At 54.1% G+C, this 18,056-nt stretch overlaps 1 protein-coding gene across 5 annotated transcripts in view; it reads left to right on the top strand.

Moving 5' to 3' along the window:
• The window catches only part of PIP5KL1 (phosphatidylinositol-4-phosphate 5-kinase like 1), a 621,182-nt gene that overhangs the window by 597,764 nt on the left and 5,362 nt on the right, over positions 1-18,056 (top strand). For all 5 annotated transcript variants that reach the window (XM_085614153.1, XM_085614158.1, XM_085614155.1 and 2 more), the window contains one exon: positions 15,426-15,588. In XM_085614153.1, coding sequence (XP_085470279.1) covers positions 15,426-15,588 — 163 coding nt within the window. The remainder of the gene's footprint in view (positions 1-15,425; positions 15,589-18,056) is intronic.

The following is an 18,056-nucleotide window of genomic DNA, read 5'->3' as shown; positions in this document are numbered from 1 at the left end:
GTGTTCATATTGAGTTTGTGAACAGGCAATTTGTCCTTTTAAGGTCTCGCCTAGCGACGCAGCGCATGCGCTGCCTGTCTTGGCAAGATCTATTGTAGTCACTTTTTGGGCAGAAGGGAGACAGGAGATGTGCACGCATATGGACAGGTGATGTGCACTCCGTACACGTGCACATCTCCTGTCCACGCGTAGGGCTGGCGTTTCAACACAGCGCGGGCATTACGCGCTTTCACTTTCCCTCCCCCCCCCCCCCCCGTCGGCTCCAGATCATCAGGAGATGTGCACGCGTCAGACAGGACAGGAGATGTGCACGCGATATTTCAACACAGTGCGCGCATGGCGCGCTTTCACTTTCCCTCCCTACCTCTCCCCATTGGCTCCAGATCATCTCGAAAGCTCCCGGGGACCCTGCACGGCGTCAGCAGTCTGAGTCGGCTTGTGGTCTACCACCTTTGAATTCTGCCTCCGTGCCCCTGCCTGTCTCTTTCTTTCTCTGACTCTGTAGGACTCTGTATCTGCAAATCTGTTACTTCCTGTCTGTCTATGCTTCTGTATCCCTCTCTAGCCACTGCCTGGCGCTCTCTGCCTATCTCTGTCGGCCTTTGTTCCTGCCACTGTCTGTTGCTGTTGGGGTCTTTCTATGGATGTTTGTTAGTTTCTGTCTCTGTTGCCTTAGTCTGACTCTGCATATCTCTGTCGGCCTTTGTCTGGCTCTTTCTTTGCCTCTGTCTGTCGCCATCTCTCTGCAAATCACCTCTTGCCGCTCTGTTTATCTTTGCCTCCGTTTCTGCGTGTTTATCACTCTGTGACTCTGTCTTCCTCCGTTACAGCCTTCCTGTCTCCGTCTGTGTTAGACCTGGCACCTTGGCGTGAGTTTCCCTTCCACTTTTTGCTGATGTGCCTCATTGTGTTTTGTTGGTGTTAGCTGCTCAGAGCACTGTGCCACTGTTAATCAGTGCCACAGTGCAAGTGCTCCCTTTATAAAATGTATATGTTGGTTGGATTCCATGATTGGGTTATTTGGTTTACTATCAGCCCGTAGTAAATTGCACCAGGAGTGCCAGGGCTTGTAAATGCATATGCTGCTGGTGGGCTTGCAGCACGGGTTGTGCCACCCACAGAAGCGGCCTAGTAAAATGTATCTAGGGTCTGCCATTGCAGAACCTGCGTGCAGTCTGGTACTGTCAAGCTGACTGCGCAAGTGCACCTACTTGCCAGTCCCTAAACCTTCCCTTAACTGCATATTAGTCACCCCTCTGGTAGGCCCACGGGCAGGGTGCATTGTAGGCATAAGGTAGGACATGCCCTGATGTGTGTGGCATGTCCTAATAGTGAATTACAGTCATTTTCGTTTTTCACTATTGAAGGCTACCTGCTCTCCATAGGCCAGAATGGGCTGCTGGAATTATTACACTCTATAATCCCAGCGGAGTCAGAGAACATGGTAGGAAGTCAAGTTTAGTATGCCTGAACTCAGAATAATAAAATACTTCTTTTAGTAAAGTTTATTTTAATATCCTGTGTTTGTAAATACTACTTTTAGAAAGTTAGTATTTACTGACCTGGCCATTTCAGTCCGCCTCTGCTGTGTGTGTGTGCTGCCTAGGTTCAGTGAGGGGCAGGGCTGGGGAATTCCAGGAGACAGGCTGGCTGCCAGGTGGTGGGTAGAGAGATTACACCAGGATGGGTGGGAGGAGTACACCTTGACTCTTGAATAGACCTGTGCTCTGCCACCACAATGCTGGCTCCGCCCCCTGTGGAGCGGCTGATGTCTCTGCCCTGTGCACTGAAAGGAAAGAGCAGAGTCACCACAACAAAGTGCTCCAAAACCGGTCTGAGCCAGGCACAGGCCCCCTGGCGACAAAGAACAAAAGAAACTGTGTATAAAAGAAGGGGCCCTGCTCCGAAGAAATCAGATCCTGTTTATGCCAAGAAGAACCTCTGCCCGAAGAGAAGGACCTGGGAAAGCTGCATGGAGGAGTACTGTCTCTAAAGCCTGAGAGACTGGCCTGTGGTGGGTGCCTTGCTGCTGAAGGAGAGGAGGAAAAGACTGAGAAAGACTTTGAATTCAACTTGTGCTTTTGAAACAATCTCCAAGGGCTTGCTTGTGAACTTGCCCCCTGAACTGTGCCCCAGGAACAGTGGGCGCTACCCCTCCCTGGAAGAAGAAGAAGCTGCTGTGGGTGGATTGCTGACGCTGACCCCTGAGAACCTGCGTGACCCAATCTCGCTGAGCAATGCGACTCCTGAATCGACTGTGCTGCTGTGAGCACCGTGACGGCCTGCCCTGTCTGGCCTGAACAAAGTGAACAACTTCCCCCTCGAGCCGGAGCTCGCAACGTAAGGAAGAGACTGCCTGTGTCCCAGCGCCGAGCCTCTGCGACCCCAGGCCGTAGAGACCACTGTGAGGACCGGCGGCACACTGGTTCGCTGATTCTGGACGAAGCCGACAGCGCGCCGCGCTGAAAAATCACCCCCGAGCTGCCCCTCCTGCTTCCAAACATCGAGGTGTGCTGCGACGTCCTGAGGCGCCCCACGAAGCATCGCCGTCCACTGACCAGCGGGACTGCAACGCGATGCGGGACGCCCCTGCCGAGGACTTCTGAGGCCGCCACGAACTTTGCCCCCAAAGAACAAGGTACAGTGAGCCCAACGCGCCCCTGTACGACGCGTACTTTGCTGTGTGCGGTCCGTACAACGCAGTCGTCCCGCTACGCTATTCACGCGGGAAGCGTGAGTCTTGGTGCGGTTCGCTCCAAGCCCGTATGGCACGTCCCTGCGCCTGTACGGCCCGTACCGCTTTAAAGATATAGACGCTGCTCACACGGGCAGCGTGAGGAGTGGCAAGAGGCGTACCGGACTCGTACGACGCGTACCTACGAAGGTACGGCCCGTACGGCTTGAGTCCCAGTACGCGTGCTCACGCGGGAAGCGTGAGAAACGGCACGAAGCGTTCTAAAGCTGGTACGAAGCGTACAGAGGGCCCTACGACGCGCACAGACCCCCAAAGAGTGCTGATTGCACCAAAAGTGACCATTTAAAGAACTGTGGCCTCCTGAAAAGTGATAGCAAGTAACTGGAACCTCATTTTAAAGTGAAAGACTGTATTTGAAGCCTACCTGAAGAGTTTTATATAAAGAGCTTTATATTTTTACAAAATACAGTCTGGTGTCTCTGTGTGGTGGGTTGGTGGTTATTGTGGGACGCCTTGAATGCTTAACCTAATGCCCTCTGGAATCTAGCCTGACTGCTCGCGACACGTTACCTAGAGGGTGAGCAGGGGTTATTTTCGAAGAGTAATCCTTCGCCCTGACTTAGAGGAAAGGGTCCCTGCTTGTTGCAAGTCCATACCTGCGCCAACCAGAGACCCCGGATTCTAACAGCCTGCCTCTGTCTCTTAGTTCTTTTAGTGTGGGGCCCTGCCTGGGTATCTTTGCTCCTGTCACTCCCCCTCCGTCACGGGTCTCTAAGCTGCGTCTCGTGCTCACCAGCGCCAGGCTCGACTAGGACACCTGGGCCTTTGATGGCACCTGATGGCGGCAGAGATACTGGACCTGTATCTGCGGCTCTAACATTCACAGCTGTCTGTGGTCCCTCTATCACTGGAGCGCATCTCCCCTAATCCCTTCTGCCTGGCGGCGCTGCTCCCCGGACACCTTGTTGCACTTTCACCCCTCTCTTTCCTCTGCAGTCACTTTCATCACTCTTCCTTCCTCTACCCCTGATGGTTCTTTCTCCTCCGTCGGCTGTTCCTTACCCCAGTTTCCCTTCCTACCCTCCTCTCCTCTTTCTTTATCTAAGCCCCTCATACTCTCTTCTCCACCACTCATTTCTTTTCTTCCAACACAAATTACCCTTCCCCAGGCGTTCTCCTGCCAACTTCTATCCCTCCCTTCTGCCTGCCTCACCCCTTCTTCTCATTGGCATCTTTTCTGTCTCTCTAACATCTCCACACCGTGTCTCCTCTTCCTTCTTCCGCTCCCATCCCGTCTCATTCCATTTTCCCCTCACCACCTCTTGTTTCTTGTGCTGATGTAACTCCCTCACAATCCCTCTTCGCTGCTTTCTCCTTTTCCTTATTTTCCTCCTTTTCCTTCTTCCTCTCCCTTACTTTCCCTTCTACCCATCCTTTCTGCTATTGTTTCTTCTTATCTTGTCTCCGTCACTTCCCTATCCCCATCGCCACCCCTACATCTCTCTCCCTGCTCCATTCTTTCTCCCCCCTCTCTCCTGTGCTCTCTTCACCTAACACTGGTATCTTTAGAGGGGTGTCCATGCAGATGTCTCCTTGCAGAGTTGTCTTGTTGTGGTCTCTTAGCAATGGTCACTCTACATAGTCCTCTCCTGTGCTCACTACACCTCACAGCGGTCACCTGACAGCGGTCTACTCACTCAGGACAATCTCTCTGCATCAGTGCCACTGTCTTTGCAGATGTCTCTCCTGCAACATCGCCATCTGAGGTTGGTCTCTTGACGGTGGTTTCTTGATAGGGGTCTACCCTATGATCTGTCCTCCTAAGGACTGTCTCTTTGCATTTTTCTCCCTGCTAGGAAGCAGTCTTTGGAGCAGTATTTTTGCATTAGTTTCTTTGCAGAGGTCTTGCCTATCTTCTCTCCCTGTTAGAATTGTCTCTGCTGAGGTCTGTTATTTGCTCATACGTCTGCGTTCTCTTCCGCTGGGAGTGGTCACTCTGTTCACAGGGATCTCTGTTAGACGGACCGGGAGGGTCGGCCGAGGACAAGGGGAGAGGTCTCCGGGGAGAGCCGTCTCCAGCGATCGTACAGACAAATAACTTCCCCCCCCCCACAGACAGATACCACACAAGGAGATGAGTTAGCGTTCTTTATAAGCACTTCTTAAGGTACGATGAAAAGGTACAAGGAGGTCTGGACTCAGGGGTCCCCTCGATTCAAGTCTCTCAAGATGGGAAAAGGGGGTAGCGGGACAGTCTGGTTATCAGTCTGGTAGTTGAGATGGTATGGTGGGTAGCTCACAATCCTCGAGCTTGGTGGTCTAGCTGGTACGGGCCGCGGCAGCGCCAGCAGGTCCCGGTGAAGATGGTCGATACACGGCCCGCGGCAGCGCCAGCAGGTCCCAGTGAAGATGGTCGATGTACGGTCCGCGGCAGCGCCAGCAGGTCCCGGTGAAGATGGTCGTTACAACGGGCCGCGGCAGCGCCAGCAGGTCCCGACGAGGATGGATGTTGCAGAAGGCCGCGGCAGCGCCAGCAGGCAGGACGATAGTTCACAAGATAGGGCTACGGCAGCGCCAGTAGTCCGTCAAGGCTGAGTTCTCTCGGTGTCTCTCAACTCCAGGATACAACTGCCTTCCTGCTCCGGAGCTGCTCCAGTTATAGGGCAGGCGCCCTTTGATGTCCGGACCCTCGCACTTGGAGGTCGGAGGGTCCGGGATGAAGGTGTCCAGACACCCAGCGGGGGGTGGAGCCGGTGCCTGGGGGAGCTGGAGGCGATCGTCACCTGGCGGGGGAGAGTCCTTGGCGCTTCGTTCTCCCATTGACCTGCCAAGTGGTCCGCTCACCTCCTGGGTGGATGGTGGTGCCGGGATGTCGGGGCCGGCCAGGCCCAGGGTTAGGGTCGGGTGGAGGCCACGCGGCCTCGTGGCGCAGGGCCCAAGATGGCGGCTTGACCCGGCCGAGGGAGCCGGTGGTGGCTTGGGCCCGTGATACATGGAGGTCCGAGGGCAGGAGTTCCGTCGGGAGACGGGGTGCGGGTGATTCTCGTGGGTCACGCCTGGCGGGCCGGGGCTTGGGCCCTGTCATGCGGGGAGGGAGCAAGCCCTTCGTGTGGCCTGTCCAACATGCGTCCCCCCCAGCTGAAGGCGGGGAGAGTCACCCATCTTCTTGGGGACTCTCCTCGTCGAGGCGGAAGAAGCGTGACAGGCCATCTGCGTTGGCGTGGTCTTGGCCCGGTCGGTGCTCCACGGTGAAGTCCATTCCCTGCAGGGAGATGGACCAGCGCAATAGTTTTGGGTTCTCCCCCCGCATCTGCATCAGCCACTGCAGGGGTCTATGGTCGGTTTGTACCCGGAAGTGGGTACCGAAGAGATAGGGCCGGAGCTTTTTGAGGGCCCACACCACTGCGAAGGCCTCCCTCTCGATTGTGCTCCAGCGCTGTTCTCGGGCCAGGAGACGTCGGCTGATGAAGGCCACCGGCTGGTCATGACCCTCGGGGTTCACTTGGGAAAGAACCGCTCCGATGCCGTGGTCGGAGGCGTCTGTCTGTACCACGAATTCCCGACTGTAATCGGGGGCCTGGAGCACAGGGGCGGTGCACAGGGCGGCCTTCAGCTTTTCGAAGGCCGCTTGACAATCGGGGGTCCAGTTAATCCGCTTCGGTTGGTTCTTGGACGTGAGACCCGTGAGGGGCCCCACAATGCTGCCGTAGTCCCTCACGAACCGCCGGTAGTAGCCGGTGAGCCCCAAGAAGGCTTGGACTTCGGTCTGGGTGACGGGGGGCTGCCAGGACTGGATGGCAGCAATTTTAAGTTGCAGTGGGGCCACCAGCCCGCTTCCCACCTGGTGCCCCAGGTAGGTCACGGACCCTTGACCAATTTTGCATTTGCCGGCCTTAATCGTGAGGCCGGCCCGCTGGAGGGCCTGTAGGACCTCCTGGAGGTGGAGGAGGTGGTCGGACCAGTGGCGGCTGTATACAGCGATATCGTCCAGTTAGGCAGCGCTGAACTCTTCGAGCCCCGCCAAGACCTGGTTCACAAGACGTTGAAATGTAGCGGGGGCGTTCTTCATGCCGAAGGGCATGACCTTGAAGTGGTAGTGGCCATCGGGGGTAGAGAAGGCGGACCGTTCTTGAGCCCGGGGTGTGAGACCGATCTGCCAGTAGCCCGCTGTTAGGTCGAAGATACTGAGGTAGCGGGCGGCCCCCAGCCGGTCGATCAATTCATCCGCTCGGGGGATAGGATGAGCGTCGGTTCGGGTGACAGCGTTCAAGCCCCGGTAGTCGACGCAGAATCTCAGTTCAGGTGTGGTGCCGGGGGCAGCGGCTTTGGGGACCAATACAACCGGGCTGGCCCAGGGACTGTCCGAGGGCTCGATGACCCCGATCGTGAGCATTTTGGCCACTTCCTCTTGTATGCAGGCCCGTACCCGATCTGGTACGCGGTAGGCCCGGTGTCGGATAGGGGGACTGTCCCCGGTGTCCACGTCGTGCAAGCACCAAGGGGTGACCCCGGGAGTGAGGGAGAACAGTGAAGCGAACCGCAGCAGGAGGTCCCGGCAGCCCTGGCGTTGCTCTGGGGTGAGGGCATCGGAGAGCCGGACCCCGTCCACGGAACCGTCGTTCTCCTGAGTCTTCAGGAGATCCGGGAGGGGTTCGGAGTCCTCCTCTGCCCCACTGTCCGTAGCCATCAGGAGGCTGAGTTCTGAGCGCACAAAGTGTGGTTTGAGTCTGTTGGTGTGGAGGACCCGAAGGGGGTTCCGGGGGGTCCCCATGTCGATGAGGTAAGTGACGGGGCTTTTGCGCTCGACCACCTTGAAGGGCCCCGTCCACTTATCCTGCAAGGCACATGGTTCGGTGGGGGACATCACCCACACTTGTTGACCAGGTTCGAACTCGACGGAGGAGGCATTGTGATCATACCATCTCTTCATGTCTTCCTGGCTGGCCTCGAGGTTCGCCTTGGCCATCTCCCTGAAGCGCCGGGTCTGATTGCGTAGGGCCAGGAGGTACTTGAAGACGTCTGGAGGGGTCTTTAGGGGGGCCATCTCCCAACCTTCTTTGACTAGGCTGAGGGGCCCTCGCACAGGGTGCCCGTACAGGAGTTCGAAAGGGCTAAAACCGAGGGACTTCTGGGGAACTTCTCGGTAGGCGAAGAGGAGGCACGGGAGTAGTACATCCCACTGGCGACGGAGGGGCTCTTCCAATCCCCCAATCATTCCCTTGAGAGTGCGGTTGAATCGCTCCACTAGTCCGTTCCCTTGGGGGTGATAGGGGGTCGTGAATCGGTAGGTGACCCCGCACTGTTGCCAGAGGGACTTCATGTATTTTGAGATGAAGTTCGTGCCTCGGTCGCTGACGACTTCTCGGGGGAAGCCCACCCGGGAGAAGATCCCCATTAGGGCCCGGCCAACCACCGGAGCTGTTACAGTTCGTAGAGGCACCGCCTCGGGGTAGCGGGTGGCGTGATCCACCAGTACCAGGATGAACCTATGTCCTTGTGCCGTGCGGGGGTCCAGGGGCCCCACAATGTCTATTCCTACCCTCTCGAACGGGGTGGTGACCACTGGGAAGGGTTGTAGAGGGGCTTTCAGCTTACGGCCACTCTTCCCGCTGGCCTGGCACGTGGGGCAGGACCGGCAGTGGTTCAGGACGTCATTCCGCATCTTCGGCCAGAAAAAGTGGGTCACTAGGCGACTGTAAGTTTTGTCTTGGCCCAGGTGTCCAGCCAGGGGGACATCGTGGGCCAGGTTGAGCAGGAAGTCTCTGAAGCGGAGAGGTACCACCAGTACTCGACCGGCCCCTAGCTCTGCGATTCTCTGTTCGCTGTATAGCAGGTCGTTCTCCCAGTAGACCCAGTGAGTTCCGGTGGAGTCCCCTGCGCTCTGGGCGCTGGCTTGTTGGCGGAGTCCCTCGAGGGAGGGGCAGGTCTTTTGCTCCTGGCGGAACTGTTCTTGGGTGGGCCCCCCTTCTTGACGCCACTGAGCCAGGCCGGGGAAGTCCTGGGGTTGCGCGTCCCCTTCGGTCGTTGGTTCCGGGGGGTTGGCCTCGTCGTTGTCTTCTACTGGGGCGACCGGGGGCGGAGGTGCTGGCCATTCCGGTTCTTCTGGTCGGGGGACGGCACGGGCGGCCATGGACCGGGTGGTTACGCAGGCCCAGTCCGGGAGGCCCAGCATCCCCAGGTGCTCTCTTCTCTCGACGGTGGCCCACGGGGAACTCTCAAGGTCATTCCCCAGGAGGCAGTCCACGGGGGCATCATCCCGGACCGTCACTTTCAACAGGCCGGAGACCCCTCCCCATTCGAAGGGGACGCAGGCCATTTAACACAGACTTTCGGAATTGTCGGCTGAGCGGACGGGGCAGAGAATGTTCGGCAGGATCTGCTCGGGTTTCACCAGGTGACAGCGTACGGCCGTCACACTGGCGCCTGTGTCACGTAAGGCCTCGGCCCGATGCCCATTAATGGTCACCCACTGACCGTATTTCCTGGTGTTGGCGGGTAGGGGAGCCCGCGGGACTATGTCTTTTCCACCTAGGCACGCTAGAACCATGGCGGCCGGTTCCCACTCTTGCTGGGCCGACTCATACTCTTCCTGTTCCTCTGATAGTCGTTCTTCCCCCAGGGCGGCGGCAGCTACCTGGCGGGGCTTGGGCGTTTGGTTCTGCGGGCAGCTCGGGTCATTGGCGTAATGGCCGACTCGCTGGCATCGGTGGCACGTGACATTGGCTCGGAACCCTGGACGCATCGGGGGGTTTCCCCGGCCGGCCGGGGGCGGGGTGCTGGCCACGGGTGTTGCCGGGAGGGTGTCTCTCCCTCGCCCCTGGCCTCCTCCTCCTCCCCGAGGACGGTGCTGGCCTTGGTTGCTTCGGTTCTGCTCGTGTGGTCCTCTCCGGCCCACTCGGGTGCTTTCCCATCGGTCAGCTTCCGCGGCGAGCTGCCGGGGGTCAGTCATTTTACTGTCGAGGAGGTGCTGCCTGAGCTCGACGAAACAGTTGTTCGACAGGTGTTCCCATACCATAAGGTTAAAGAGTTGTTCGTAGGTCGTTACATGGCTCCCCTTGATCCAACCCTCGAAGGCTCGGCTGAAATAGTTTACGTACTCCACCCAAGTTGTACCCGGGATCCGGGTGCAATCTCTGAACCTCTGGCGGTACATCTTGGGTGTGAGGCCGTAGCGGGTGAGGAGGGCAGCCTTCATGTGGTCGTAGGACGACATTTGGTGATCTGGGAGCTGCAACAGGGCATCGCGACCTTCGTTGACGAACCTCCCCCATAGTCCGGCTCCCCAATCACTCCGGTCGATCCGGTGGGAGGTCATGGCGATCTCGTAGGCTTTGAACCACTGCTGTATGTCGTCTTCTCGGACATACTCTCGGACAACATCCTTGGGGATGTGGACTTTTTTCTCGGTTGCCTCTGGGGTGTGCGGTCGCTCAGGCACCCCCGGTTCTTTATTCTGTTTCCGAAGTTCTATTTCCGCCAGTTTGCGCTCGTGTTCGAGTGTTATTCTTTTTTCCTCAAGCTCTCTCTGTCTCTGTTTTTCTTCTCGTTCCTCTCGGAGCCGCAGATGCTCTAGATTTAGTTTCTGCTCGGCTAACTTTAGTTCACCGTCCATCTTGAGTCGTGCCATTTCCAACTCGTGTAATCTGGTCCTTTCTCTTTCCTGGATCTCCTCCTGCAAGAGGCCCGTTCCCCGCTCCTCGGGAGCCGTGGCGTTTCCCTCTGGTGCGACACTGTTTTGGTCGGAGGATCCGGCGATCCCAGTTTCTGCCCACGACTCAAGGGCGCGCTTCAAATCATCTTTGGTACTCAGGCCGGTGGTAGCAATGCCTAGTTCCATGCAGAATTGTTTAAGTTCGCGGTGGCTATATTCTTCCAACTTATCCATTTGGAACTTTTCAGTGGAACCGCTATCTTTGGCTGACATCGTGGTTTTGTCGTGGGGTGAGCTACTCTCTGTACGATTACGCGTTGATTCGGATCGCGCCGCTGGCCACCAATGTTAGACGGACCGGGAGGGTCGGCCGAGGACAAGGGGAGAGGTCTCCGGGGAGAGCCGTCTCCAGCGATCGTACAGACAAATAACTTCCCCCCCACAGACAGATACCACACAAGGAGATGAGTTAGCGTTCTTTATAAGCACTTCTTAAGGTACGATGAAAAGGTACAAGGAGGTCTGGACTCAGGGGTCCCCTCGATTCAAGTCTCTCAAGATGGGAAAAGGGGGTAGCGGGACAGTCTGGTTATCAGTCTGGTAGTTGAGATGGTATGGTGGGTAGCTCACAATCCTCGAGCTTGGTGGTCTAGCTGGTACGGGCCGCGGCAGCGCCAGCAGGTCCCGGTGAAGATGGTCGATACACGGCCCGCGGCAGCGCCAGCAGGTCCCAGTGAAGATGGTCGATGTACGGTCCGCGGCAGCGCCAGCAGGTCCCGGTGAAGATGGTCGTTACAACGGGCCGCGGCAGCGCCAGCAGGTCCCGACGAGGATGGATGTTGCAGAAGGCCGCGGCAGCGCCAGCAGGCAGGACGATAGTTCACAAGATAGGGCTACGGCAGCGCCAGTAGTCCGTCAAGGCTGAGTTCTCTCGGTGTCTCTCGACTCCAGGATACAACTGCCTTCCTGCTCCGGAGCTGCTCCAGTTATAGGGCAGGCGCCCTTTGATGTCCGGACCCTCGCACTTGGAGGTCGGAGGGTCCGGGATGAAGGTGTCCAGACACCCAGCGGGGGGTGGAGGCGTTGCCTGGGGGAGCTGGAGGCGATCGTCACCTGGCGGGGGAGAGTCCTTGGCGCTTCGTTCTCCCATTGACCTGCCAAGTGGTCCGCTCACCTCCTGGGTGGATGGTGGTGCCGGGATGTCTGGGCCGGCCAGGCCCAGGGTTAGGGTCGGGTGGAGGCCACGCGGCCTCGTGGCGCAGGGCCCAAGATGGCGGCTTGACCCGGCCGAGGGAGCCGGTGGTGGCTTGGGCCCGTGATACATGGAGGTCCGAGGGCAGGAGTTCCGTCGGGAGACGGGGTGCGGGTGATTCTCGTGGGTCACGCCTGGCGGGCCGGGGCTTGGGCCCTGTCATGCGGGGAGGGAGCAAGCCCTTCGTGTGGCCTGTCCAACAATCTCCATCGCAGGATAGTCTCTTTGCAGAAGTATAAGAGGTTTATCCTATGCTCTGTCTCTCAAAGGACGGTCTCTTTGCATTGCTTTTTTTTTTTTTTTAAACGATCTCTTTAAGGACCCCTACACTACACTCTTTCCCTAATACATCATCCTCATTAGAGCATCCTCGTCGCGACGGTCTCTTGGTAGGGGTCGTAGTCACTTGGCCCAGTCTCTTTACAGCAAATTGTTTGCGATGGTATTTCATCTTATTTGTGCTGTCTCCTCTAGGTGCTGTCTTTGCAGTGCTGTCCCTCACAGTGTGGTCCAGTTTTTAAAAACATTTTTAAAAAAAGTTGTGGTTTTATATAACGCAAACTAGACCCGAAGGTATTGGAGCACTTTACATGAGCACCAGTTACATTGCACAAGGACACACTCATTTTTGTTAGGCACGGGGAGATTAAGTGATATGCTCAGAATCACAGGATCTTGAACCGATGCCGAAACTCGAACCTGGTTCCCCAGCTCCGAGGTCGGCAGCTCTTGCAGTTACGCCACAGCTTCTCTGCAGTTGCAGTGATCTCTTGGTAAATGCCTATTCTATCCCCTCTCTCTTTTTGGGAAGTCTCTTTATAGCCCCTTACCTATAATTACCTCTTGTAGAATGCCGCCCTATGCTCTGTCCCTATGAGGGTAATCTTTCTTTTTAATAGTTCTGTCCTGTGTATGTATGAATAGGTATTTGTAGAGAGTATACCAGTGTTGCGGAATGTCAGGTTTGGAAATACAACGTTTGCCTGTATAGTCTTGATTCCATCCCATGCTTCTTTCGTCCACACCATTAACTTTCTGTCTTTGTCTCACCCTTGCACTTTTTCATCCCTTCTTTCTCTTTGTCAAAGTTTTCCTTTTTCTCTTCCTCCCACGTTCTCCCTTCTCAGTCTTTTGCTCTCTCTTACAATGGTCTATCTTACTCTGGTTCAAACTCTAGCCATGATAATTAACTCCCAATCTCTAAAAATGAGCATGCCCACCACCCCTCAACCACCAGCACAAATTAAGCAGTGTATGTAAAGCATGGTGAGGTACGGAGATGATTGGGTAATATCACTTAGCTTGTGATGCAATAGCGTGCCAAATATAAATATTATTGGGGTTTGTCACTCAGACTGAGATACACGAGCAGGCACATATTCAACAAGCATTCGCAATGCAATCGGTCTCGCATTTGTGAGTTTGAGCTATTGGCATTGTAAATGACAATGACTTTTATTTATGTGTTTAAAAAATCTGCAAGCTGTGCGTAAACAAGCACTTTGTACTTACAGTCCTTGCTTACGAGCAGCAAGGCTGGCAGCAAAAGAGGTGCAGTTACTGCCAGCCTTGCTGCTCGTAAGCAAGGACTATAAGTACAAAGTACGTGTTTAAGCGCTGCTTGCTGGTTTTCAAAACACATAAATTAAAGGCATTGTCATTTACAATGCTAATAGCTCAAACTCTCGCAAATGTGAGACCTATTGCATTGCAAATGCTTGTTTATTTTGAAGCCGGACATGCATTCGAAATGATGAAGTATGTGGGTCAAAGCAGATAGGGAGGCTCCAGGGTACGGGAATAGTATGTCCACTCAAATGAGCGCCATTTTATCTCCTCGGACCCCTAACAGGATGCCCTTCATGTCCCTAGTTTGTCTAATATTAGTATGTAGCGGTTCTACTACTAAGGCGAATAGGAGCGGAGATAGTGATCGCCCCTGTCTAGTACCCCTGGCTAGGTTGACTGGGGAGGTGCGTTGTCCATTGATTCGCACGCCCGCTTCGGGTGTGCAGTAGGCCGCCATCATCTTGTCCTTCATCTTGAGGCCTAGTTGGATTTTGTTCAGGACTGCTTCAAGAAAGGGTGCAGCTGACCCTGTTGAAAGCCTTTTCGAAGTGAAGGGAAATTAATAGAGCCGGTATTTCCAACTTATGGACTACAGGGTGTGAGGAAGTGGAAAGCATGAGGTCTTTCCCTGGTTTAGGTAGAAGCGTTATTTTTGCTTCACACTTAGGCTCCTGCAGTCCGACCAAGCGAGTACGATGCGGCCGCATGATGCAGGACTCAGTTCGGTCGTACTCTCATAGAAGTCAATGGGAGCCTGTCGTACGAAGCGTACATGGGCTCCCATTGACTGAATGGGTACGTTGCGCGCAAGGGCATCCCCTACAGTGGGTAAGAGTCGGTGCCAGTTATTAAAATAATTATTAAAAAACATTAATAAGTATATATTATATGTATATGTTTAATTTATTTTTACATTATATATATATATCACTTATCATTTTTAACTGTTTATTTTAATTATATGTATTATTTACTTAATTTTACATTATTTAACTTTAAAACAATAATATTTTTAACAATATTTTTGACATCGATATTTTTTTTAATCGATATTTTTGTACTTACCATAATATAGATAGGATGTCGATATTCTTGACTTTGATATTCTTGCGTCCATATTTCTGTAGGTTGATATTCTGACTCGATATTCTGTCAGTGATTTGTTCTGCTAATCTCCTGGCCTCCATGTGTCTCAGCAGTTCTTTCGTATCTCTCTTGCAGCTCAGCAGCCCTTCACTGTCTCTCCTGCTGCTCTGCTGAGCTCCCGTTTCCCAGGTGTCTCAGCAGTTCTTTTGTATCCCTCCTGCAGCTCAGCAGCACTTCAATGTCTCTCCTGCTGCTCTGCTGAGCTCCTGTTAACCAGGTGTCTCAGCAGTTCTTTTGTATCTCTCCTGCAGCTCAGCAGCCCTTCACTGTCTCTCCTGCTGCTCTGCTGAGCTCCCGTTTCCCAGGTGTCTCAGCAGTTCTTTTGTATCTCTCCTGCAGCTCAGCAGCACTTCAATGTCTCTCCTGCTGCTCTGCTGAGCTCCTGTTAACCAGGTGTCTCAGCAGTTCTTTTGTATCTCTCCTTTAGCTCAGCAGCATTTCAATGTCTCTCCTGCTGCTCTACTGAGCTCCCGTTTCCCAGGTGTCTCAGCAGTTCTCTGTATCCCTCATGCAGCTCAGCAGCACTTCTATGTCTCTCCTGCTGCTCTGCTGAGCTCCCGTTTCCCAGGTGTCTCAGCAGTTCTTTTGTATCTCTCCTGGAGCTCAGCAGCACTTTCATGCCTCTCGCGCTGTACTGCTGAGCTCCTGTTTCCCAGGTGTCTCAGCAGTTCTTTGTATCTCTCTTGGAGCTCAGCAGCAGTTCTATGTCTATGCTGCTGTGCTGTTGAGCTCCTATTTCTCATGTTTCTCAGTGGCTGTTGTATCTCCCCTGGAGCTCAGCAGCACTTCCATCTCTCTTCTGCTGTGCTCCTGTCCCCCTTGTGTCTCAGCAGTTCTGTTGTATCTCTCCTGCAGGCCAGCTCAGCAGCACCTCCATGTCTCTCTTGCCGAATTCCTGTTCCACAGATGTCTCAGCAGTTCTTTTGTATCTCTCCTGCAGCTCAGCAGCACTTCCATGTCTCTCCTGCTGTGCTGCTGAGCTGCTATTTCCCATTCTTCTATATGGTTATTGTGTTTCTCCTGCAGCTCAGCAGCAGTTCCATGTCTCTCCTGAATGTGCACTGACCTCTTGTCTCCATTGCATCCATCTAAAGCCTCTCCTCTCCTTGCAGCTCAGCAGCGCCCGTGGCTGGTGCAACAGGTGGAACTGGACACCAAGTTCCTGCGAGAGATGAACGTCCTGGATTACAGCCTCCTGGTCGCTTTTCAGCCTCTTCACGCGGACGAGAGATCGCAGAGCTGGTCCTTTGCCAACCTCATCCTCCGGACAAAGCAGTGAGTACAGACCCTTACTGCTGCAGTAAATGTATGGAGTCGTGATGGAGAGCCCTGTGGGGCTCCTGTGTGCCTCACAGTCACTCCCTCACTCACTCATCCTATCAGGGTCACAGATGGGTGATGAATGGATCGCAGTGTCCTCTGTCTGTCCATGATAGAGAGCAGGATCGCAGTGTCCTGCGTCTGTCCATGATAGAGAGCAGGATCGCAGTGTCCTCTGTCTGTCCATGATAGAGAGCAGGATCGCAGTGTCCTCTGTCTGTCCATGATAAGAGAGCAGGATCACAGTGTCCTGCGTCTGTCCATGATAGAGAGCAGGATCGCAGTGTCCTGCGTCTGTCCATGATAGAGAGCAGGATCGCAGTGTCCTGCGTCTGTCCATAGAGAGCAGGATCGCAGTGTCCTGCGTCTGTCCATGATAGAGAGCAGGATCGCAGTGTCCTGCGTCTGTCCATGATAGAGAGCAGGATCGCAGTGTCCTGCGTCTGTCCATGATAGAGAGCAGGATCGCAGTGTCCTGCGTCTGTCCATAGAGAGCAGGATCGCAGTGTCCTGCGTCTGTCCATAGAGAGCAGGATCGCAGTGTCCTGCGTCTGTCCATGATAGAGAGCAGGATCGCAGTGTCCTGCGTCTGTCCATAGAGAGCAGGATCGCAGTGTCCTCTGTCTGTCCATGATAGAGAGCAGGATCGCAGTGTCCTGCGTCTGTCCATGATAGAGAGCAGGATCGCAGTGTCCTGCGTCTGTCCATGATAGAGAGCAGGATCGCAGTGTCCTCTGTCTGTCCATGATAGAGAGCAGGATCGCAGTGTCCTCTGTCTGTCCATGATAGAGAGCAGGATCGCAGTGTCCTCTGTCTGTCCATGATAGAGAGCAGGATCGCAGTGTCCTGCGTCTGTCCATAGAGAGCAGGATCGCAGTGTCCTCTTTCTGTCCATGATCGAGAGCAGGATCGCAGTGTCCTCTGTATGTGCTTTATTTCCTACTGATACAGCGTGTCAGTGTACAACCGTATGTGGAGAGGTGTGGCTCACTGGTTAGAGGTGGCAGATCCGTAAGCAAAGAATCGGGCAGGGACCAGGGTTCGATTCCCGACGCGGCAGGGTCGTGGACCAGGGTCAAAACGGACTCGATAATTCTCACCTCGGTACCTACTCTAACCAGGAACACACTCGGCAACTCTGGGCATTAAGCTTGCCTCATCTCTACAACGGCCCCCCACAGACGCCGGGGATGCCTGGTTTCACCTTGGAGATACCCAGAAAGGGACCATCTCACAGGGATAGCCAGGACGGGTGCCCCAGCGGTCTATAGCGCCGGGACACTTCCGAGTAGCTGTGCGCTGTATAAATGAAAATAACATAACATAACATAAAGTATCAGGTGAACACACATTAGGTGTACAACCCATTGTTTCCTATTCACAGGATTCTTTAGGAGTGGTACGCATGGGGCTGGCCCTCGTGTGGTCCTGAAGAAGAGCTTTAGGGGAAAGCTTGAAACATGTCGACCCAGTACTAGGGACTCCATACTCATTACAGGTACATCTTTCCCTAGTATTAACTCCTGATTTTGAAACATACCAACTAGGAGCAGGAATAAAATATTAGCTCACTAGCTAGGTATTTTTAATCTATTTTCCCCACTCCACATCACTGAACCACACACATTTTCCAAAAACTACGTGCTCCTATGTTTGCAAGTCACAGCACGCCTCAATCCGCAGCAGATTGAGAGGACCCCAGTGAAGAAGCATGCCACCTAGCGGTAACCCTGGTGGGTGAGGGGACTCTAGAAAATAATTTTTCTTTCTGGAAAGAGGGTTTTTCACACATGTTCGGTGGAATCCTTGTTCTTCTTATGGTAGGTTTCTAAGTCCGGTATTCCGGATGTTGTGGAACTGCATTCAGTAAGGAGGGTGAACCTGACCTTAACCTCTGCCTCCCATGTTTTTTGATTGTGTCACAATAAAGTATTCTGATTTTGGGAAAAAAACTCTGGGCCATATTATCAGGGAACGGCAATAACATTATCGCTGCTTTAGCGGCAGGTTCACACCAGAACCAGGGTTTCTATAGGAATTTACAAGGGCATATTATCAAGCCCATTATCGCCACTTTAGCAGCAGTTTCCTGCCGCTAAAGCGGCGATAATGTTCTCACCGTTCCTTTATAATATGGCCCTCTACTCTTCTCCCATTAAGGGGTTGTTTTAACTCTCTTCCTCTCCCATTAAGGGGCATATCTACAAGGCGGCGATATAAAATTATTGCCGCTTTTGCGACCGTTTTCGTCCGAAAAGCGGCGATAATTATATCACGCTATCGCGTGAAACCTTGCCTTAGAGCCTGAATTCCTAATGCCCATCTTTGCATCTCTAATGTGATGCAAAGTGTGCGTTCCTCCCCAGGATAACGGGAGAGACTCGCAAAGCGACATTTCTCCTATTATTAAGCCTCCCGCAAAG

The sequence above is a fragment of the Triturus cristatus genome, chromosome 1_2 (assembly GCF_964204655.1).
Source record: "Triturus cristatus chromosome 1_2, aTriCri1.1, whole genome shotgun sequence".
NCBI classification, from domain to species: domain Eukaryota; kingdom Metazoa; phylum Chordata; class Amphibia; order Caudata; family Salamandridae; genus Triturus; species Triturus cristatus.
This window is presented reverse-complemented; position numbering and strand designations above follow the sequence as displayed.